At 43.8% G+C, this 25,335-nt stretch overlaps 1 protein-coding gene across 1 annotated transcript in view; it reads right to left on the bottom strand.

The window, feature by feature from the left end:
• The window catches only part of TTC39B (tetratricopeptide repeat domain 39B), a 292,928-nt gene that overhangs the window by 196,255 nt on the left and 71,338 nt on the right, over window positions 1-25,335 (bottom strand). The window contains exon 2 of the mRNA XM_030194157.1: window positions 17,387-17,421. Coding sequence (XP_030050017.1) covers window positions 17,387-17,421 — 35 coding nt within the window. The remainder of the gene's footprint in view (window positions 1-17,386; window positions 17,422-25,335) is intronic.

Here is a 25,335-nt window from a genome sequence, read left to right as displayed (position 1 = left end):
CGGCAAACCTCCTCCATTTGAAAGAGTAACACCTCTTCTTGGAATCTTTCCTGGAAACAAGCAAGACCCAGGAGACACCCTCTGAAAGACCCAAGGAGGTGAATTCTAAGCTCTCAACATCCAGGCCATGAGGGGCAGAGACTGGAGGTTGTGATGTAGAAGTGACCCCTCATTCTGAGTGATGAGGGTTGGAAAACAGTCCAATCTCCACGGTTCTTCGGAGGACAACTCCAGAAGAAGAGGGAACCAAATCTGACGCGGCCAGAAGGGTGCAATCGGGTGTTGCTTGAGTTTCAGCAAAGTCTTCCCTACTAGAGGTATAGGAGGATACGCATATAGAAGGCCTATCCCCCAATGCAGGAGAAAGGCATCTGACGCTAGTCTGTCGTGGGCCTGAAGACTGGAACAGAACTGAGGGACCTTGTGATTGATCTAAGTGACTATTTGAAGAACCCACCGGTCTGAGGTTATGAGAGGCCACCTTTGGTGAAAAAAATATCAACCTCCCCCCCGACCAGCAAGTCATCCAGCACGGACACTTTTACTGAGGCTATGCTGAACTGCAGCCAGTCAAAAGCCCGTCCCTTGCTTTTGCTGGGAAGCTGCAGTGGCCTTAGGCGCACGCTGTTGATGAGAACAAGCGCAGTGGGACTGAGCCTGGACAGGCTGCCAAGAAGCAGGAGTGTACCTACGCCTAGCATAGGAATAGGGAACACTCCTCTTCCCTCCAAAAAACCTCCTAGATGAGGAGGTAGTAGCAGAAGACGCCCGGCGGGAGAGAGAATCCATAGCATCATTGTGCTTCTTGAGCTGGTCAACCAGATCCTCTACTTCCTCACCAAAAAAGGTTATCCCCCCAGCAAGGAACATCCGCCATCCGCTGCTGGACTGAATGATCCAGGTCAGAGACATGCAGCCATGAAAGTCTGCGCATCACCATACCTTGGGCAGTGATCCTGGATGCTACATCAAAAGTGACAAACGTAACCCTGGAGAGGAATTTTCAACACGCCTTCTGCTGCCTGACCACCTGGTGAAAAGACTCGGCCTGCTCCGGAGGGAGTGCATCAACCAAGCTAGAGAGTTGCCTCACCGAGTTCCGCAAGTGGATGCTCATGAAGAGCTGGTATGTCTGGATTTTGGCAGCGAGCATAGCAGCCTGATATGCCTTCCTCCCAAAAGAGTCCAAGGTTCTAGATTCTCTGCCTGGGGGTGCCGAGGCATACACCCTAGTACTCTTGGCTCTTTTGAGAGTGGAGTCCACCACCATGGAATTGTGGATCCTATATTGGGATTCAGTTCTTTTCGGGATCACGGGATTAGACAGGGGGAATGACCAGTTTCACATAAGGACTTCCTTCAGTACATTATGCAAAGGAGCCGTTGCAGCCTCTCTTGGTGGAGAAGGATAATCCACGACCTCGAGCATCTCAGCCCTGGGCTCATCCTCAACCTCCATAGGGAAGGGAATAGCCGCAGCCATTTCCCGGTGGAGAAAGTCTCCTTTCTGGTGGAGGGGAAGGTTCAGAAGGAATCCCATACGACTCATCAGAAGAAAAGTACCTGGGATCCTCCTCTTCCTCAGATAATCGCTAGAACAAAATGCAGTGTTATTGGAGCAAAGCATGTAAACTAATACCAAACAAAATAGCTCCAACGTAAAATCGTTTGTGTTGAATTGGTATAACAGAGAAAAGCCCTCAGAAACCGATGGTAAAATACCAACGGTTTTGTGCGTGGTTATATGTTGCTCAAATTATAACTCACGCAGCGTTTCTATCACTGGGCGAAAAACTCTGTAAACCTCGGGCTAAATTTTTTTAAAAAGCCTCAAACAAGAAAATATATTCACTGGCAGCAATAGATTTAAATGACAGGCTCAACTTATGGCCTGGATCAATTCAGCATGAAAAAAGAAAAAAGCACTTAGCTTAGATTGAGTTCAAGCACTCTTCATTGTCCGTTCTACGGAGATCACCGTTTCACCTAAGACCACGGCTTCATCAGGAACGGAGTGCTCATTGTATGCTGAAATCTAAAACAAAAAATATAATTTAAATCTGCTGTCACAGAACAAATATTCATGAAAATACAGCACACAAAAGGGTCACACCACAGACAGACATACTGAGTTGAAGGCGTGAATTTTTCAAAATGGCGCCTCAGCGTTCACGTACAAACAGCTGATAGAAATACTGGCGTGAACGTGACGTATTGAATGCTAATAAAAATTGAACCAATCAATTGAACTGTTCAGCCCATTGGGCTCTAAAGTGTCCCATTCAAAAATCCACCTAGCCTCTTTCCTTGCTAATTTGAGCTTACGATTACCGCCCCTATGAGACGGTTCTATCCAATCAATTGCGATACATTGTAAATCTTCAAATTTATGTTTGTGTTCAATACAATGTTCAACAATGGGTTCCTTGATTGCTGACCTCCTAAGGTTTGATCTGTGTTCAAGTATCCTGACCTTTAAAGGTCTTGTAGTCATCCCTATGTATTTTTTATTACAAGGGCACGTCAAACAATACACTACATGGTCAGAAAGACAGTTGGTAAAATGTGTCAGTTTGTATGTTTTTTTTAGTCTTGGGATTTGTAATTTGTTTAGTTTGTGTGGTAATATTGCAAATTTGGCAGCGGCCACATTTGAAATGCCCACAGATTCTAGTCAAACTTCTGTTGATCGATGGTCTGATGTCAGCTGGGCTAACAATTTCTTTGATATTTCTAGTCCTGGAAAAGGCAATCCGTAAGTCAATGTTTTCAAAAGTATGTGTAGTCTTCATAATTTCCCATCTTTTCTTTATCATGGTCGCAAGATGTTCACTATGTTCACTATGTTGCATGACCATGGTAAATTTATTGTCTTCTTCTTGATATTTCAAATTTTTAGAAAGGAGCAGACTTCTGCTATTGTATTTAGCCCTCCGGTATGCTTTCTTTAAAGTAGACCTGGTATAACCTCTGTCAAGTAAAAGACATGAGGTTGTCAGCTTGAACCTTGAAAGTAGGGAGATCAGAACAGATACGCCTTATCCTGAGCATTTGTGAAAAGGGAAGACTTTCTTTTAAATGTGTGGGGTGACAACTGGAACTGTGTAGGAACGTATTCCTATCTGTGTCTTTTTTGTATACTTTTGTGGCGAACCCATCTGATGTGATATTCACTTCTACATCTAGGTAGTGGATACATTCAGATGAATGATGCTCAGTGAACTGAATATGCTGGTTACAACTGTTAAGCCAGACCATAAATCTATGTAGGTCTGCAACTGAGCCTGCCCATATCATAAAGATATCATCGATATATCTCCACCTCTGTGCGATAGCTTCGTAGAAAGGAGATTGCGCAATCCATGTTGATTCAAACTGAGACATATATAGGTTGGCGATGGATGGGGCGAATGTGGCCCCCATCACCACACCACTTGTCTGTAAATATAGTTTTTCCAAAAACAAGAAGTAGTTCTCTTTCATCGCGATTCTCGCAAGTGTTAGAAGGAAATCTGTGGGTATGTGATGCTGTCTTATTCTGTTTTCAAGTATCAATTTGATGTTGTTCAAAGCTTCGTCTTGAGGGATGGACGTGTATAACGAACACACGTCCAAAGTGACCATCAAGACATTCCTGCAATCAAAATCTATTTCTTGAATTTTCTGAAGGAAATGAGTGGTGTCTCTGATATAAGATGGGTATTTGGACACTTCCGGTCGTAAAAATATGTCGATGAAAGTGGATAACGGTTCTAAAACAGAATTTCTCCCTGAAAGGATCGGTCTCCCTGGTGGGTTGATGAGGCTTTTATGTACTTTCAGTAAAAAGTATAACTGGAATAGTTGGTGAACCACAGCATAGAAATTTCTTGTCTTTGAAGGTAATAAATCCTTCATCCAAAGCTTTAGTGGTAACTCTATTGATAAGAGATTTAAGCCTGTTGGTTGGATTGAGCATTGATCTTTCATATGATTTGGTATCATTCAATTGTCTTAATGCCTCATTGACATAGTCACTACGATCTTGGACTACAATCCCACCACCCTTGTCTGCTTTTTTAATAATAATACCGTCATCGTCTCTTAATGTTTTAAGTGCTTGCATTTCTTCTTTGGTAATGTTGAACTTTTTGAAATGTAGAAAACTCCTGTTATTTTTATATTTTTCCAAATCATTAAGAATCATGGTTTTGAAAGTATGCAACGCTGGAATTTGCAAAACCGGAGGTCTCCAAATGCTTTTGGGTTTGATGATCGTTCTGTCATGTGTTGCTTCATGACTATCAAAAAATACATAGGGATGACTACAAGACCTTTAAAGGTCAGGATACTTGAACACAGATCAAACCTTAGGAGGTCAGCAATCAAGGAACCCATTGTCGAACATTGTATTGAACACAAACATAAATTTGAAGATTTACAATGTATCACAATTGATTGGATAGAACCGTCTCATAGGGGCGGTAATCGTAAGCTCAAATTAGCAAGGAAAGAGGCTAGGTGGATTTTTGAATGGGACACTTTAGAGCCCAATGGGCTGAACAGTTCAATTGATTGGTTCAATTTTTATTAGCATTCAATACGTCACGTTCACGCCAGTATTTCTATCAGCTGTTTGTACGTGAACACTGAGGCGCCATTTTGAAAAATTCATGCCTTCAACTCAGTATGTCTGTCTGTGGTGTGACCCTTTTGTGTGCTGTATTTTCATGAATATTTGTTCTGTGACAGCAGATTTAAATTATATTTTTTGTTTTAGATTTCAGCATACAATGAGCACTCCGTTCCTGATGAAGCCGTGGTCTTAGGTGAAACGGTGATCTCCGTAGAATGGACAATGAAGAGTGCTTGAACTCAATCTAAGCTAAGTGCTTTTTTCTTTTTTCATGCTGAATTGATCCAGGCCATAAGTTGAGCCTGTCATTTAAATCTATTGCTGCCAGTGAATATATTTTCTTGTTTGAGGCTTTTTAAAAAAATTTAGCCCGAGGTTTACAGAGTTTTTCGCCCAGTGATAGAAACGCTGCGTGAGTTATAATTTGAGCAACATATAACCACGCACAAAACCGTTGGTATTTTATCCTCCTCTTCCTCCCATGAACGCTCATCTTCAGTATCGGACAAGACATCTCTCAGAGCAGTCCGAAACTGAGCCTGTCTCGACGCCGAGGAACGATGTCCTCGATGGTGGTGCCGAGAAGTCAACACCCGCCTGGACTCCAGTGAAGCTTCCTCCACAGACATCGAAGGGGAGTCGATCTGGGTGGCAGCTGAGACCGATGCCGTAGGCAACACCAAGGTCGGGGACCTCACCACAGGCGAAGGGCCTGATACTGCTGCAGCAGACGGTACAGAAGGCGCAAGCACCCCCGACACCAAAGCAGACTAGCGCAGTAACCCTTCCAGAATCAGGGCCCTGATGCGCTCATCGAGAGCCGCCGTCGGACAAGGCTGCGGGGTCAGTATAGGAGCCGGTGGCAGAATCTGTCAAGGCTCGGGATAAGGTACCGGGTTGCTAGACCAACGCATCAGCACCTCCTGAATAGAGGGAGAGCGATCCTCTCGGCGCCGACGCTTCTCGAGTGCCGAATCCCTCGAAGCCCCGAAGCTCCTGGCACCGTGTGTCAAAGGAGAACGATGACGGTGCTTCTTCACCTTCACTCGATGCCCGTCATCGAGACTCCTCGGTACCGATGAGGAAGACGTGGAATCCTCACGTCTCCTCGGGGCCAGGTCCAACGAAGGTCGGTCCTGGGGGGGCCTGCATAACAGGAGGCCTCGAGACAGGTGGAGACCCACTCGATGCCTCACTGCTCCCAGCACGAGTTGGTCGCTCCTCAGCCATTACCTTTGCTCCCATTGATGCATCCCTGAATATCAATGTCGACGCCCTGACCTCGGTACCGATGTCGACGTTTAAGGACTGGACTGAGCCCCAGAAAGCTTTTCTCGTTGAGCCTCTCGAGACGCTTGGGTCGGTTTTAAGCAAAGACACAGATTACAAGCAGTTGGGCTGTGGTCGGGCCCAAGGCATTGGATACACCAAGCGTGGGTATTGGTACCTGAGATAGTCCGGTTGCACCGAGTACAACGTTTGAAGCCACTTGGTGTCTTCGATGACATGGAAGAAAAAACGGCTTCGGCAAAATCAAAAGACGCGATCGTGCCTGTTAAAAGGAAAAAGGGCACAAAAAGAAGGGAGCAAGCCCGCCGCAACGAAAAAGAAAGGAAACTTAAAAAGGGGCAAAACAGAAGTAAGAAAACGAAGAGAAATTTTTCTTTTTTTTTTTAAACGTAAATTTTACTAAAATAACAAAAGAAAAAAGAGAAAGTGGACTACCAGAAAACTCTTTCCCGGGCCTGAGAGCAGCGGAGAAGAACTCGACCGCACCTCACCGTGGAGAAAAAATAATTAAGCGGGAACGCTCATGCGACGGGCGGGAAGATGGCCGCGCATGCGCGGTGCACACTACTCGAACACCAGAAGACTCCAGAAAGATTTTTTCAAATTTTGCTTGCAAAATTGCGTCCGATTCCCAGGCCGACGCGGACATCAACTCACATTTGAGAACAAGCAGCCTGCTTGTCCTCGGAGAATAACATGGACCACAACATAGTAGGGGTGGACGTACAGGGGTGTCAGATTGAGGCACTGGCCTTTGCTGACGATTTGTTGGCTCTTGTTGACAGACCCCACTCACTCTACTCCCACAATGTTACAGCTGATTCATAGTTATGGTACAGTCTCAGGTTTTCCGCTCAATTTGGGTAAATCTAAGGCCCTTCCAATTCTCTCTGTGATGTTCCTTCATGGGTGTGGCCCTTCCCCTTTTATTGGGAGGATACAGCTTTTCATTACCTGGGTATTTTCCTCCCCCACGACTTGAAAACTTTATATGTTTCCTATGTGGGTCCATTGTTAGAAGATACCTGTAATAAATTACATATGTGAGCAACGTATCCTTTTACTCTCTGGAGCAGAATAGGATGCTGGCCCCTCGCTGACTCTACACATTTCAGATGTTGCCCATATTCTTATCTCACAAAGATGAGTGTGCTTTGCATCAGGCTCTGCAGCATTTTCTCTGGAAAGAGACCAAACCCAGACTCTCAATGACAGTGTTGCAGACCCCAAGGCAGAATGGGTCTTCTAGACATAAAATATTTGACAGTGGCTTGCGGTATGCACCACACCAATGACTGCCTTTGGGCTTCAAATCAGTTTTCAGTCACTGAGCTGGAAGCTCATTTGATACCTTCCATGCATTTTAGCTCTGTACTTTATGCTTCTGGTACTTTGTCATTGGGGAGATTCCAATGTCTTCCTATTTTGAAAACGGACAGGGCAGTAATAGAAGTGGCTTTCTAAGAGACATTCCTTCTCCCTAGGGTTGCTACTGCCTGTGCCTTTCATCACAGATTATCTTCAGGATACAACTCCAGACATTGACTATGCTAAGTCAGTATCTGAATGGAATGCGGACTTACACTTCACTACTTCTACTGCACACATACAAGCCTTTGTAGTGGGCATCTCAAAATATACGGACTTTGTATCTAATTGGGAAACATTGTACACATTTGCTCTAGTCTTTACATCTCACCCCACAGGGCCTGGAGGGCTGGAGTTGCTTTGAGCAGAGCTTTCCCTATGTGTTTGGCCACGCAGGCCCAGTTGGGCCATATGTTTGGCATTGCCCACAGATCGCCTGGTTTTGGCATCATATCCTGCTCATTGTATCCACTCTGGGACTGCACAGTATCTTTTGACCCTCTCCTGCTTTTTGGATATACTATTTTGAATACTCCTGTGATTAATGATATGTTATTTATTTATTTTCCCACTGCAGCTCCTTGTGACTGTAGGCAATGATGGGTTAAGTGACTAGCCCAGAGTCACAAGGAGCTACAGTGGGAAAATAAATAAATAACATATCATTAATCGCAATTAAAATTTCAATCAAAATGTTGCCCTAATTTATTTGTGTAGCCTATTTGGGGCTCATATCCAGCCCAGGGTTGCATATCCATCAGGGGTGGACTGAGGGTGGACTGATAGTTTGAGCAACCGTGCATCTCCCTGTCTGTCACCTCTCCATCATAGGCACCTATATGACCATTAGATTCTCCACCTCCCTCCCACTGTCACCTTGGTTGCTGCTGCTCTGCTTCTTTAGACCACCAGCAGCAGCAGCAAAACAAAACAAACAAAAAAAAAAACGGTGAGGGGCCGCAGTCTCTATGTGCAACCCTGCTGGCTCTGCCAGTCTTGCCCCCTCAGATTTTGACTATGTTTTGAAGAAGCAGGACCAAGAAAGCCGGCACAGGTCCAAATAGATACCATGGCCCCATACCTGTTTTTCTTTTTTGTTTTGCCACTGTTGGTCTCAGGAAGCAAAAAGCAGCTGGGGGGATTGGGAAGGAGAGAAGAGACGCTGGATGGAAGGAAGACATACTCATCTACAGTATATGTCTACCAGCAAGCAGGACAAAATTGATACAGCTTTTAGTATGAGAACCAGCTCAAAATGTTCCAAGCCAGAACCATCCTCTCCAGACAAGTCGGCCAAAGAGAAACCTGACAACAATGGTTCCCTCACTGTGATCACAGAACAATTAAATACAATCACAGGTATGCTCTCTGACAACTCTTCTGACATTAAAAGCATAAAAACTGATATCACTGAAATTAATGCACACACGGAAGCGTTCGAGAGTAGAGTTGATCACTTTGAGCAGAGAGTCAGCTACGTGGAATATCAGGCCATGCTCTTTCAGTGCAACTCTAAAGTGACACGGGATCTTCAAATCGCTATGGAGGTCACTGGGAATAAACAGCATCATAACATTAGACTGCTTGGTCTCCCTGAAAATATCGAGGAATACAATCTGATTGAATTTGGTGAAGCTTTTATAGATATGATATCTGTTCTCTATGCTTTACCAGCTGCTAGACTACTAACTAATTCCTCCATTACAGACTCATTCAATCTGTCTTGTGGTAGTAGAATTTCAGCATTGCAAAATATTTGGTCCATAGACACTAATTACTATTTGTCTGAAAAAAGTTGGAACTGATATTGGGTAAAAACTTTAAAACCAGTTGCTTCTGCACCTGTCTTACAATCCTTATATCTGTTGGCACATAAGGCTCTATAGCCACCCAGCAAGCAGCATAAGGCCAATTCTAATCTATCTAACAAATGTTGGTCTTGTAATTTATTTATTTATTTATTTTATTGCATTTGTATCCCACATTTATCCCACCTCTTTGCAGGCTCAATGTGGCTTACAATTCTTCGAGGGTGATGGAGGTAGAAGAGAACATACAATTGGTTTAACAGAGGGTTTTGGGTTACATGGTAGTGAAATACATGATGATTTTAGAGCAAAAGACATTAAAGAGCATTTCTGGATATATTAATAATATAATATAATATATAATAATGGTATAGGTACTTTAGAACCCAAGTGTTTTACTTGTCCTGAATTGCATTCTTATTGATCAGAGGTTTGGAACAGGAAATCATTCAAATTAAAATTCCCCTTTCATATGACATTATAATTTTTTGTTCTTCATATCTATCCAATATTTTACTCAATCATAATTGGAAACTATTTAACATGTTACTAGCCATTGCTGTTACTATTATTCATAACTGGAAAAATCACAAATTGGTTACTTTCTCCTTCTGGTGGGCTTCTATTTGTAATGTTCTTAAATATGAACGGATTATAGCAGAATGTAATAATTTTTTGACACTTTTCAAACAACTTGGGATCCCTTGATTGAATTTTGTATACTACTTATGTTACATCTTGAGTATTCTCTCTCTTTATTTCTTGATGGTTTATTAACTAATTTGATAGCAGTATACAGTTGATGTCACTATATATGGTTGTTCCTTGTTCTGTTTTTGCTTGTTCATTTATATTAAAAATTCAATAAAGATACCTGAACTTAAAAAAAAAAAAAAAAAGGAAAACAGAATCCAGAGACTGGGAACTACATGGTTAGAAAAATTAAATGGCTAGGACAACAAAGGTAGAAAACATCATTTTCTTTTTAATTTAAAATAAAGTAGCATGGTAACCATTTTAGTCCATGCTAAAGATTAATAAATAAAAATTAAACAAAACATGGAAGATAAGGTGATAACTTTTTACTGGACTAGCTTAAGCTAATTTAGGGGCCCTTTTACTAAGCGGCGGTAAGCATTAGCGCGTGTTTACAGCAGGTTAAAAACCTACTATGGGGCGCACTCAGAAATCCTGCAGTAGTTTGGAGATTGATGCACGCTTCCCACTCGCTAAAAAATATTTTTTATTTTTTAGCACAGGGGATATGTTGGGAGGTGGAGAGTGGGTGTGGGCACTGCAGCAAACTAACCCATTAGCGTGTAATTAGTGCGTGAGCCCTTACAGCCTAGAAAATAAGTGTAGTTAAGGGCTCACGCGCTAATGGAAAAATTAGCACATGGCCATTAGTGCCAACATACAAAAATTGCCCATTTTACTCCCACATTAAAAAGTGGCCTCAGTATGGGGCAATGGTGAGGGGTGTCCCGGGTCTTACCTTTGATGAGAGACTACGAGAATATGGGTATAGGGTGGTCATGAGGGCCTACATGTCTAGACAACAGTTGGCTCATGTGGGTCCCTCACAGGAGGCTAAATGTGTTAAATGCGGCCTCGCCTCACACTCTTTTTCATGCCTTCTGGGCTTGCCCAGGAGTACGTGCCTTCTGGGAGCACATCCGGGGATTCATGATTAAAACCTTAGGGACCCCCTGTGGCTTGGACCTGGGAACATTTTGTGTTGGATACACAACTAGCTTTCTGTACACAGACTAAGGAAGCACATTTATGGTGTTGTAAGCTGTGTCTAGTGGCTCGATAAAACATTTTACAGAATTGGATAACTCCAGAACCACCAGCTTATTGGCATTGGAGGAACCACATACATATGTTAGCAATGTGGGAGGCAAGAGAGGTGAAGGGATCCACGAAACGGATGCAACACTTTCCGCAGATTTGAAGCCCTTATATACAAGGATTAAGTCCTCGATGGCGAAATCTGCTTCTTAACAGGTTAGAATAATATACTCTTCACGGAGACTATGTATGACTTCTTATGATTCTCCCTGGCTGGTAGTAAGATCTATGGGGGGGGGGGGGGGGGGGGGGGGGACTCACATGGACTATCAGAGCAAGTCCACATGGGTAGAGGGTAGAAGGAGCTAGAAGATGGGAGGGAGGGTGGAGGGGGAGGGCGGTAGATGGGGGGTAATTACAAATTGCTGAAGGTAGGGGGGTGGGGATAAAACTGTTAAAAATTTGATGACGGTCTGTATAAGTTTTGTTTTTACTGTATATATTTTCCTATAGGAATCTTTGTATACTCTGAATTGTCATCAATAAAAATGTTGAAACCTTAAAGTGGCCTCAGCTTGTGGGAAACTCACACACTAGTAATAGCACAGGTCACGTTTTAGCGTGGCTTAGTAAAAGGGCCTCTTAGTTTTTCTAATGGGTGTATTCACGTTGTACTGCCCACTGCAATGCTTTCATTGCTGCTTTTTTTGAGGTAGGCCTTTGTTATGCAACTCCTGGAAGTTAGTGCTATGTGCTATGGTAGAATTGCCCTACAGAGCCCATGACATTTGTAGGGTTCTATATTACTTCATAATATAATACAAAAAAAACTGGGAGTATCACACAATATTTAACCCCCAACTGTTACATCTATTTATACTAGTTCACAATGGATTTTGGTTTTGGACTTAGATTGCACCTTTATATGTGCATATGTGTGCACATACACGTGTATATGCCAAAATTCCACCTGCTGGATGGGAGGTGGGGCCATGACTTTTATTGTCAGGAGGCCAAGATCATTACCAGTCCACCCCTGTTATCCATTATGTTAAAGTTGAGAAATTTCCTTGTAGAGATCTGAGAATTCTCAGCTTTCAATAGTCCTCACTGCCACTAAAACAATGCCTGTAATCATTCTGCTTTCCACAGCACAATGGCAATAGGGATTTGATCCACATGTGAAAAGCCTTAGGGGTCCTTTTACTAAACTGCGGTAAAAATTGGCCTGTGGTAGTTTGGATGCGTGAAATTGGCGTGCGCTGGGCCAATTTTTACCGCGGCTGGGAAAAAAGGCTTTTTTATGCGCTGCAATCAAAAGTAGCACACGGCTGTTCACTGCCTGAGCCCTTATCGCCACCCACTGATTCATGCACTAACCGTGCGGTAATCATGCAGCACACACCAATGTGGCCACGCTGCCGATTACAGCCAGGAACGCACCCCCCCCCCCCCCCCCAGTCTAAAATAGCAAAAATATTTCCTACCGCAGGAAACAGCATGCGCTAACTTCAAAATTACCGCCGGGCACCGCGCTACCCCGGCGGTAGTGCCAATTTGGAGCACGCTACCTGCGCGTTAGCCCTACCGCTGCTTAGTAAAAGGGCCCCTTAAATAGCTTTTACTACAATACAGCTATTATAATTGGTCACATCAGCTTCCTATTGAGATAGCAGAGTATCTGTATTGCTACAATTAGAAGGATATAACCCAAGGCGTCCTCTTTCCTGCTGCAACTCAAGAATGGGATCACCACCACAGTTAAAAAGAAATACTCCGCTTGACAATTCAATGCATTTTCACATACTTACATGTTATTCAGAGGTCCTTTTACTAAGCTGCAGTACGCAGGTTAAAAACGTTTTACGCAGGACACACTCAAGCAACCTGCGGTAAGTTTTGGAGCTGTGCGTTCAGACCATGTGCTAGAAAACATTTTTTAATTTCTCTGGGAGGGAATATGTCTGGGGGGGGGGGGGGGAATGGGAGCCCGCCTCTTCAATGTCGCCTTCGGCACCTAATCACTATACCTCTTCTCAGGAAATCTAAACTACCCCAACTTGACATTTCATCCTTTAGATTGTAAGCTCTTCTGAGCAGGGACTGTCCTTATTTGTTAATTTGTACAGCGCTGCGTAACCCTAGTAGCGCTCTAGAAATGTTAAGTAGTAGTAGTAGTAGCTTCTGTGCTTATCAGTGTACCTGAATGTAACTCACCTTGAGCTACTACTGAAAAAGGTGTGAGTAAAATCCAAATAAATAAATACATCAGTTAGTACATCTACATTACCACACACTAAGGGGTCCTTTTACTAAGCCACGCTAAAAAGTGGCCAATGCTGCTGTCAGAACGTGAGTTTCCTGTATGCTGCAGGAACATTTAGTGTGGCAGTAAAATGGCAGCATTCATTTTTTTTTATAATGGTCATACGCTAATTCTCCCATTAGCATGTGGCCAGTACTGGTTGAAGCCCTTACCGCCGTGTATTTAGGAGGTGGTAAGGGCTCCCACGCTACCCTCGTACTAATCAGGTAGTATGCGGTAACATGCCCACACTATCCAATTAGTGAAAGCACACTTACTCTCCACCCCCAGACGTGTCTCCAGCAGCAAAAAAAAATAAAAAAATATTTTTTATTGTGGGAGCACGCTGATGGCCACATTACTGCAGGATGCCCTGGCGCACCCTGCGGTAGTGCCCTTTTAACGTGCAGTAGGTCAGCATTAGGCCTACTGCGCCATAATAAAAGGGCTCCTAACTGAATAGTGCAGGATTAGCACTTACTGCCTACAAAATAGGTGTCAGTAAGTGTTCACGTGCTAATATTTTTAAATGGCCACATGCCAATGGCACATGGCCATTCATTTTAAACATAGGAAAATCAGCCATCTTCTGGCTGCAGTAAAAATAGGCTTAGCATGCGGGAAAGCGAAAGGGAGCACTAAGGCCATTTTTTACCGCTGCTTAGTAAAAGGGCCCTTTAAAAAAACACTAATTATGAAAGCTTTTCACATTTTAAATACACTAAAAGCAAAATAAATTTACATTTTTTGTAAACTTGCATAGTCTCTCATTCTATTTTAGCCTTCAGTTTTCTTTTTACTGTTTTTCCCCTTTCTCATTTTTATTCTTATATCTTTTATCCCACTATTTTTGATTTCAACCTCTCCCTTCCCAGAATTGCCCTTCTTTCACCCTTTCTCTACTTCTGAATTCTTCTTTTTTTTACCCTGTAGTTTCTTCTTGTTCTTTCCCACTTCCAGCTCAATCAGAAACACACCAGCCTTTATTCACATCTCTTAGGGAGCTTTACTTTATTTCAGATTTTCTACTAACTTAAGTCAGTCACTGCAGCTACAGTCTTCTGCTATAGGTCATGCACTAGTGCTTCTTCCAGAACCTTGCAAATCACAGGTTTATATCTGGCCACTACATGTTATCACTATAACTACTACGACTATTTATCATTTCTATAGCGATACAAGGCATACAAAGAACGGACTCCCTAAAGAGGCATGAATGTTGTCTCTGAAGCACAAACAGCCCTGGCTGACACTTGGTAGTAAAAGACCAGCAATCAAACTGGGGCAGTATGCAGCACTTCCACTGAGCTCCAAACCGCCTTCCTGGTCTCTCATCTTTCTTATGTTCTTTCTTTCCTCCATTTTCACATCCAACTCTCTGGTCTTATCTTCACACTGCTATCTCTTACCTCCTCTGTTGTGTCTCTCATCCCCTTTCTCATCTTATAGCCTCTTCTCATCTCTCCCCTTTTTTGTCCCACTTTTCCCCTCTTCTCCCCTCTCACAACTTTTCTTCCTCTCCTCTCTTATTCTAGCCCTTTAGGATATCCTTCTTTGCCTTCCTCATCAGATCTCGCATCCTTCCCCAGGGCCAGCATCTCTCCCTTGTCTTCCCTCGCTCCCTCCTGTCCACTCCTCCCATGAGTGCAGACTGTCTCTCTCTCCTTCCCCAAATAACCCTGGCATTTCTTCCTCTCCTCCCCCCCCCCCCCCCCAGCATCCTTCTCTTTCTCTCTCGCTCTGCCTCCTTCCCCCAGAAATCCCAACATATCTTCCTTCTCACACACCCCCCTCCCAGTCAGGCATCACTTCCTCTCTCATGGCCCACTGGCCCGCCAGTCTTGCCACTGTGGCCAGTAGCACTGAAGACTCACTGCCTCCAGCCAGCAGAGGCTCTTCCCTCTGCCATGTCCCTGCTCCTCTGAAGCAATTTCTTGTTTCTGATGGGTGGGATGGGGCAGAGTGAGGGGGCTTGCACCAGCCAAAGGCAGTATGTTTTCAACACTGCAGACCACAGAGACCTACCTAGTGGGCCATGGGGGAGGGGCAGCAATGAAAAACAACTGGGTCATGGGAAGGTGAAAAGGAAAAGGAGTGAGAAAGAGATGCCAGACTGTAAAGATGGGGAGCAGCCAGGAGCCAATGAGTATGAAGAGGATATTTAGGCATATGAGCTGGAAAAGATGCCCAAAGGCATGTAACACATATCTAATGTGTGTGACTTGGCATGTCTGTGACTGATCATAGGTTACAGCAGAGGTCCAGAGGGAGGACATAAATCCCGATGCATAAATCTGGCACAGTGTGGGTGTATTCTATAACAACGCTCATAGATTTTAGAAATGCACATGCCCATGCCCCTTTTCAACTATGCGACTTAGAATTTAAGCGCACCACATTACAGAATACGCTTAGCGAGATGTGCATGTAAATCTTAATGCCAATTAATGCTAACTGCTTGGTAACATCCAATTAATAATGCTGATTAGGTAGTTTACCAATTAAGTTGCGCACATTGTTATAGAATACACTTTGATTTCCGCACGGAAATTAAGGCGCCATATATAGAATCCTGGGGATAATGTTCAGACCAAATTACAAGTTTCCACTGAAAAAAAGATCAGAATGAATATCCACGTTATAAGCCATAAGATCCAAATGATGACCATTTTTATGTGATTTACTAAACTTAGGGAAGGTCAATCCCAATGACTCCATGAACTGACAAAAATCAACAACCCTTTCCAGTAGCATTAAACATGTAAGCTTGAGTCATTTAGGCATCATCAGGACAGAAAAGGCACCAAAACTGGGTAGAAAATCCAAGACAAGCCTAGAAACATATGAGAAAGCACTATGGGAAGAGGTGTTTATTTAGTAAATACTTACTTTAAATCAGTTAAAACCTATAATCAAAAGCCATACAGATATACGTATATATAGTAAATATCCGGAATACCTAGCTAGCTGCAGCATTACCACAGGGAAAGAAGGTGGGACAAAACTGGCAGAAAACCCAAAGATGGCTGTGAGGGTGGACAAGAGACCAGACAAGAGCAAAGAAAATAGGAAGCAAGAAGACAGCATCAACAGGGAAGAGAGAAAAAAATGGCAGGGGACTGAAATAAAGTGCTGGGAAAAAAGGGGTAAATCGATTTTAATTGTCTATAATTTCCACGGTAAGGGTAATATACAATTCAATTCAACTCAATTCAATACAATATAAACCTAACACCTACGAGCTTTCTTAATATAGCGGGCATGTCTTCCCTTGACCTCAGCAGTGACTCATTTCACACTGAGACACAGCTCAGTGATTCAATGAACTCATCATCAGTCCTCTATTATCTTATAATCTTTTAATCTCTTACAAAACTCTTTGTATATATATGTTTTTATTTTTAAAAAAAACCCTAGCTTTATTGTGCTGAGGCTAGTGAGGACCAAGCCCTGATGCAGATTCTCGAAACATGGACCATGTTGGTGTGGGTCCTTCAACAATATGATATTTTTAACAAAGCTAACTAAGTAGCTTTTTTAAAATAAAAACTAAAAAAAATATATATAAAGAGTTTTGTAAGAGATTATAAGATAATACTAGTGGACTGAAGATGAGTTCAGTGAATCATTGAGCTGTGTCTCAATGTGAAATTAGTCACTGCTGAGGTCAAGGGAAGACATGCTCATATTAAGAAAGCTCATAGGTGCTGGGTTTATATTGTATTGAATTGGGAGAAATAAGGGAGCACTAACAGCTGGGAAATGAGAACGGACCTGCAGCAGGAAGGATATGAACCTGGCACAGTGGTAGAGCAAACTGGATTTTGACCAGATTCTGTAACTGGGGGCATATTCTATAACAGAAAGCAAAATCTGTGGCACCTGCCATGACACTGCACTACACCAGAAACTCTGGATATACCTTTCATTATTCTTATCTTTAAAAGGAAGCAGTGATTTACTCTATCACCACAGTGATAGTGCATGAATAGCAGTTTTTAGAGGATCGGTATGCGGAATATCCATATAGGGTAAAAAGTAGATCTGTATAATGATAAATACATGAATAGAGCTCAGAAGATATAACACATCTTTGAGTGACAATGGTCAATATGCAGTCAGATAAAAGGTTTGAATTGAGCTCCATATGCTCATGTGAGTCACAGAATCAAAAGAAGAGACCATGGAAAAAAGAACGGCACTTACACTGGGATGCATTCCAAGGCATCTTCAAATTGGTCCTGCATGGAAAAAAGAAACCAGAATTAGTTTCTCAAAGTAAAAGGTCCAAAAATTGTTGCATCAAATTGAGGTGTGAGATAACAAGTAATATGTGCGGTGCAGTGGCATGGTCATTGAACTACAGAGTTACAAACAATTGCAATTATAAATCAGATCTGAAAAAAATGTGAAAGTGCTACTAAACCATACTTATAATCTTACTCAACAGTGATATAGCTGGATCAGGCTTCCAAGAAGCCCTTGGGTAACCTGCATGACATAATCATGTTTAAAGCCAAATTATTAATGAGCCTGGGGAGGCCACAGGTTTAAAGACAATAGCTTTGGAGGTTTCTGTGGCAATGTATACTGTTCCCTGGGTTTCATAATGAAGGGTGAACTAGGTATTGGTCTTCTAGAAATAAAAGAGGAAAATTAGGTCTACTTTGACCTGCCAGCAGAGTATGAGAGTGTGTGTTTATATGTTTCTTGTTCCAAAGAAATTCCACTGGCTGCTATCCTGTTCCCACACCAGAAATGAAGAAGTCTGAAGGATGCTGGTTTTGGGAAGTACTAAGGAACAATAAGCATAAAGGCACCACATCATCATTATTCATAGCCTATTTCGAGATTCCCCAAGTGCTCCAACAACTCCCACCCTACCACTCCTTACTATTAGGCATCCAAATCACAGAACCTTCACACAGGCCAGTAAATATTACAAGAACCAGGGAAACTTGGCAGCACACTGGGACTGATCCTGCCACCAATACTAGCCCCTCTTCTTGGTACCCATACTAAATCAATTCACTTGGTTTGAGGTCCAAGTCCCATAGAACGTTGCATGTATTCTTCACTTTGGGGCCCAACATGTACTATGAAAATTCAAGAAGACACTTCAAGCAATAGTAAGCCTTTACTAAAAAATGTCTCTTCGAATTAAACAGTGCATATGCTAATAATCTCAGTTGCAGATTCACAATATACAAATATAATGTTTCTACTACACACTTCGGGGACATCTTCCTTCCCTTCGATTTTGGGTTCCCCTGGTCCTTTAGCAAGTTCTCTGACTCTCAAGAACTTTTTTTTTTTTTTATCTGCTGCTCACAGTGCTTTTAATTTGCTCTTTGCATTCCTTTTCTCTTTACCACCTCCAGACTCCTGAATCAAACATTGCTTGGGTAGCTATCTCCTTTTCTGCATTCCCATCACCACCCTGCTGAACTCCTCAGAACCATTACTTCACTGGATGCCAGACATATCACCACAGGAACTCATTTGCAAAGTCTTGCAATCAACCACAGGACACTAAAGGAAAGAGGCACCCTTCCTTCCTCTTCAACTTCAAAAATGTGCAGGGAACAGGAAGAAAAAGGTCTCTCCTATTGCTCCCTCAAAGGATGGAGTACAGGAGATACAGCTTCACTTTTCCATCTTAGAACTCTCCTCAAAGAGACAGGAAGCCAACTTCCTTTAGTTTTTTTTGTGTACAAACTGAGAAATCCTTAGGCAAAATGGTTAAATCCACTCTATATTCACCACTATCCATGTACTCTCCACATTCCGCCGCACGTCTTATCTACCGCGTGAACCGATACTCTCATATCACCCCTCTCCTCAAGTCGCTTCACTGGCTCCCGATCCGCTACCATATACAGTTCAAGCTTCTCCTATTGACCTTCAAGTGCACTCAATCTGCAGCCCCCCATTACCTCTCTACCCTCCTCTCCCTGTATGTTCCCACCCGTAACCTCCGCTCTCAGGACAAATCCCTCCTATCAGTACCCTTCTCCACCACCGCTAACTCCAGACTCCGCCCCTTCTGCCTCGCTTCACCTTATGCCTGGAACAGACTTCCCGAGCCCATACGCCATGCGCCCTCCCTGCCCATTTTCAAGTCCTTACTCAAGGCCCATCTCTTCTCCCTTGCTTTTGGCGCCTAACCACCTTCCCCATTCATGATACCTACACTGACTACATAGTTTGTTACCTTTAGATTGTAAGCTCTCTTGAGCAGGGACCGTCCTTCCCCACGTTTAAACTTGTACAGCGCTGCGTAACCCTGGCAGCGCTATAGAAATGCTAAGTAGTAGTAGTAGTAGACCACAGCAAAGAGTCCAAAGGCCCATTTACATTATTTTCAGCAGCAGCAAGGAATCCTGAAAAACAGCTCGTACAGCGCTGCGTATGCCTTGTAGCGCTATAGAAATGATAAGTAGTAGTAGTAGCTCACCTATTCCTCCCCACCAGTAATAAACACTACCCCTTGCACCCCTCTGGCTCAGTTCGATCTACATTTTTTTTCTCCTAAAAACATCCACAGATGTATTTTAAAAAAAATAAAGTATGGCTCAACAGGATTATCTTGTTGAATCAATAAGCAAGCATGCATAAGGCCTGGCTACCTGCAACTTCTGATATAAAGTCAGTCTTACTTGAAGTGTCAAAATCATATTCAGCAAGCAGTAAGGGTACAGAGGAGAGAACTCAAAAGAAAAACAAGGGAAATACAGAACCCCAATGGAAGCTGGAAGGACTCAAAGGGAGACTACTCGGGAGGACAAAGAGGAGGCAATACTGTGCACGGTGTGTGTGCTGTACAAAGCAGAGCCTATCAACGCTCTACCTTTTGTCTCTTAATTCTCACACTCTGAGGATCAGTCCGATTTCAAGGAAGGAAAGATGCATGTGCAAATACATGTATGTTCAGAAAGAATGGACTTCCAGCACATTTAAAGAGCCACTGTTCATGTCTCTTCCTACTGTGAAGAGCAGAAACCTTGTGCTGGTCTGGACCTGAGCAACAGACAATGGCCAATATTCTCTGTACTAGAAGGAACCTCACTTGGGAGAGGTAAATATGGAAACTAAAGTAAAATAAAATCGTAAGTACATAACTGTTGCCATACTGAGACAGATCAAAGGACCGTTAAGCCCCGTATCATGTCACAAGTACCTGGCAAGATCCCAAAACAGTACAATACATTTTATGCTGCTTATCCCAGAAATAAGCAGTGGATTTTCCCAAATCCATTTTAATAATTGCTTATGGACTTTTCTTTTAGGAAGCTATCCGAACCTTATTTAAACCCTGCCGCTTTTACCACATTCTCTGGCAATGAATTCCAGAGTTTAACTACATTTTGAGTGAAGAAATATTTTCTCCGATTCGTTTTAAATATACTTTGCAGCTTCATTGCGTGCCCCCTAGTCCTAGTATTTTTGGAAAGACTAAACAAGCGATTCACGTCTACCCGTTCCACTGCACTCAGTATTTTATATACCTCTATCATATCTCCTCTCAGCCATCTTTTCTCCAAGCTGAAGAGCCCAAGCCGTTTCAACCTTTCCTCATAGGGAAGTTGTCTCAACCCCTTTATCATTTTCATCGCCCTTCCCTGTACCTTTTCTAATTCCATTATATCTTTTTTGAGATGCAGCAACCAGAACTACAAATGTAGAGCTCTTGGTACAGAATGAATGATAAGGTGTTTCAGGAGAATTCAGTATAGTCTGCATCTGCAGCAGATCTTAGTTATCAATGAACCATGCCAGAAACCAGCTCACATGACCACTCTATACATCAATGTTGATGGTGCAGCGCTGAACCCAGATAAGTGGTTTGCTGTTTGTATCAATATAGAGGTGCTGTGCAAAGACTGCATACATATATATTTTTCCACTGCATAGCTGATATATAGTTTGAAAATGTCTTTAAACAAACAAAAAAAAAGTTTTTGTAGAGACTGTAGTACTATTTGCTTAAGTTCACATTCTATATCTTGTAAAATAGGGATAAAAATTCGCATAGTAATTGGTGTAATTCTTAAGGCGAACTGTGATGTACAAAGTGGTCATGTGAGCCGGTTTCCGCATGGTAGCCAAACTACTACTACTACTTAACATTTCTAGAGCGCTACTAGGGTTACGCAGCGCTGTACAGATTAACATAAATTGACAAAAAGGACAGTCCCTGCTCCAAGGAGCTTACAATCTAAAGGGCGAAATGTCAAGTAGGGGCAGTCCAGGTTTCCTGAATAGAGGTATGATGGTTAGGTGCCGAAGGCGACATTGAAGAGGTGGGTTTTGAGCAATGCGTTGAAGATGAGCAGGGAGGGGGCCTGGCGTATGGGCTCAGGGAGATTATTCCAGGCATGGGGTGAGGCGAGGCAGAAAGGGTGGAGCCTGGAGTTGGCGGTGGTGGAGAAGGGTACTGACAGGAGGGATTTGTCTTGAGAATGGAAGTTACGGGTAGGAATGTAAGGGGAGATGAGGGTAGAGAGGTAGGGAGGGGCTGTAGATCGAGTGCATTTGTAGGTTAAAAGGAGAAGCTTAAATTGTATGCGGTACCTGATCGGAAGCCAGTGAAGTGACTTGAGGAGAGGGGTGATATGAGTGTACCGGTTCAGGCGGAAGATAAGACGTGCAGCAGAGTTTTGAATGGACTGGACTGAAGGGGGGATAGGTGGCAAATTGGGAGGCCAGTGAGGAGTAGTTTGCAGTAGTCAAGGCGAGAGGTAATGAGAGAATGGATGAGAGTTCGGGTGGTGTGCTCAGACAGGAAGGGGCGAATTTTGCTGATGTTATAGAGGAAGAAGCGACAGGTCTTGGCTATCTGCTGGATATGCGCAGAGAAGGAGAGGGAGGAGTCAAAGATGACCCCGAGGTTGCGGGCAGATGAGACAGGGACGATGAGGGTGTTATCAACAGAGATAGAGAGTGGAGGGAGAGGAGAAGTGGGTTTGGGAGGGAAGACAATAAGCTTGGTCTTGGCCATGTTCAGTTTCAAGTGGCAGTTGGACATCCAGGTCGCAATGTCGGCTAAGCAGGCCGATACTTTAGCCTGGGTTTCTGCAGTGATGTCTGGTGTGGAGAGATAAAGCTGGGTGTCATCGGCATAAAGATGACATTGGAACCCATGGGAGGAGATTAGGGAACCCAGGGAGGAGGTGTAGATTGAGAAAAGAAGGGGTCCAAGGACAGATCCCTGAGGAACTCCAACAGACAGCGGGATGGTGGAGGAAGAACCCTGAGAATGTACTCTGAAGGTACGGTGGGAGAGATAAGAGGAGAACCAGGAGAGGATAGAGCCCTGGAACCCAAAGTGAGGACAGTGTGGCGAGAAGTAAGTTATGATTGACAGTGTCAAAAGTGGCGGATAGGTCGAGGAGGATAAGGATGGAGTAGTGACCTTTGGATTTGGCAAGGAACAGATCATTGCAGACTTTAGATAGTGCCGTTTCCGTCGAGTGTAGGGGGCGGGGCGAAAGCCGGATTGAAGTGGATCGAGGATGGCGTGAGAGGATAGAAAATCGAGGCAGCGGCTGTGAACGGCGCGTTCAAGTATCTTGGAGAGGAAGGGTAGGAGGGAAATGGGGTGGTAGTTGGAGGGACAGGTAGGATCAAGTGATGGTTTTTTGAGGAGTGGTGTGACTACAGCATGCTTGAAGGTGTCAGGGACAGTTGCAGTGGAGAGACAGAGGTTGAGGATATGACAGATGGGGGGGGGTGACAGTAGGAGTGATGGTGTTAAGTAAGTTGGTGGGGATGGGGTCTGAGGAACAGGTGGTGCATTTCGAAGAGGAGAGAAGATAGGCGGTTTCCTCTTCGGTGATATCGGGAAAAGAGGAGAAGGAGGCCTGGGTTGGTTGGTTGAGGGAGTGTGTTATAGGGTGAGGAGGAGGAGAAGATGGTTTGGAGGTGAATTTGAGGTTGATTTTCTGCACCTTGTCGCGAAAGTAGTCCGCCAGTGCTTGAGGAGAGAGTGGGGGGGGGGGGGGGGGAGCAGAGGGCACTTTGAGGAGGGAGTTAAGGGTGGAGAAGAGACGACGGGGGTTAGAACTGAGGGAGTTGGTCAATTGGGTGTAATAGTCCTGTTTGGCAAGGAATAGGGAGGACTGGAAGGAGGATAACATGAATTTATAATGAATGAAATCAGTGTGGGTGCGAGACTTCCTCCAGAGGCGTTCAGCCGATCGGGCGCAGGAGCGAAGGTATCGGGTGCAAGGGGTCAGCCAGGGCTGGGGATTAGTACGCCTCATGGGACGGGAGATGGACGGTGCAAGGGCATCGAGAGCAGAGGAGAGGGTGGCCTTGTATGTGGAGACAGCCTTGTCGACAGTCTCGGAGGACATGATAGGAGGGAGGAGATCAGAGATAGTAGAGGATAAGGTGGGAGGGTCGACCGCCTGGAGATTCCTAGAAGTAGTGGTTAGTATTGGGCGGGACTGAGGGGGAGGGTGATGAAGTGTGAAGGTGATCAGGTGATGGTCAGAGAGAGGAAGAGCTGAGGCGCAGAAATTGGAGGGTGAGCAGGTAGAAGAGAGGATGAGGTCACGACAGTGGCCAGATCGGTGAGTGGGGGTGGTGGAGCTCAGTAGGAGGTTGAAGGAGGAGGTTAGAGTGAGGAATTGAGAAGCGTACGAGTCGGAAGGGTTATCAGTGTGTATGTTAAAATCACCAAGAATCACCAAATCAAAACCTTAAACCATACATATACGCGGACAACGTAACGATTTACATCCCATTTAAACAAGACCTAACGGAAATCTCCAATGACATCAACCAAAGTCTCCAGGTCATGCATTCATGGGCGGACGCATTTCGGCCTAAACTTATTGCAGAAAAAACCCAATGCCTAATACTCACCTCTCAACATAACAAGAACAAATTCACCGCCATCAACACACCAAATCTGAACCTTCCTATTTCGGACACCCTAAAAATTCTTGGAGTTACCATCGATCGACACCTAACACTCGAGAGCCACGCGAAAAACATAACCAAGAAGATGTTCCATTTAATGTGGAAATTTTTTAAAAAAAAGAGTAAGACCTTTCTTCCCAAGGACTGTTTTCCGTAATCTAGTACAATCAATGGTGCTCAGTCACCTAGACTACTGCAATGCGCTATACGCCGGCTGCAAAGAGCAAATAATCAAGAAACTTCAAACAGCCCAGAATACTGCAGCTAGACTCATATTTGGTAAAACAAAATATGAAAGTGCGAAACCTCTATGAGAAAAACTGCATTGGCTCCCATTTATATTTCAACGGTTTTTATTGATGATGTACCACGTCAAACAAAACCAATAAAGTCAAACATTTTGTAAACATTCAGTCATGTCATAATTGTACATGTGCATCTAGTCTAACATCATCATCATTATTTTACATCCTTTCCTCCCCCTTCCCCCCCCCCCCCCAACCTCCCCTTTATTTTACTCCTTTACCTTTATCTACTTATTTCATGGTAATTATACTAGCAATATCTATTATAGGTCTTAACCGGTCCAAAATCCGGAGCAAATATCTGCTGGATGTCTCACTATCTAGGACGTATCCAATTTGTTAAGCACTGCACTTCTAGCCTTGTGGGAGATATTTTGTAAATATTTAGACCATATATTAACAAAGATCTTTCTTTTCTTTGGGTTACCATAAGCCTCCCTGGCCTCCCAGAGCATTAGCTCATGGAACCTATTTCTCCAGTACCAAAAGGAGGGTGGCTCAGCATTGGCTCCCATTTAAAGAACGCATCACGACTTCCGGTGGAGACGAGCAGCGAGATGGAGGTCGCGTTGTGAGCTCCGCTCCGCCCGAACGAAGCCCCGAATTTTTTCAGCGCCGATTCCACTCCTAAAAAGACCCAATGAGCGCAGGGGGCTCCCGGGACCCGGATAAACAAAGAAACGGCGCTGCCGGCGCCCTGCCCAGCATAAAAAAGAACTTTTAAAACGCTCGCGAGCGCTTCCAAGATGGCGGCGGCAGAGGAAGTACGGAGCTTTTGAAGAGAGCTGCGAGCGGCTTGCAGGAGAGACGGGAGTCCCGACGGATGGGGGAAAGCTGGGACCTGCTGCGAGGTCGGAAGCAGTGAGTACCCATTACTGAATTTAGGGCAAGAGCCAAAAGCCAACCATAGTAATGGTTTAG

The sequence above is a fragment of the Microcaecilia unicolor genome, chromosome 2 (assembly GCF_901765095.1).
Source record: "Microcaecilia unicolor chromosome 2, aMicUni1.1, whole genome shotgun sequence".
NCBI lineage: Eukaryota > Metazoa > Chordata > Amphibia > Gymnophiona > Siphonopidae > Microcaecilia > Microcaecilia unicolor.
This window is presented reverse-complemented; position numbering and strand designations above follow the sequence as displayed.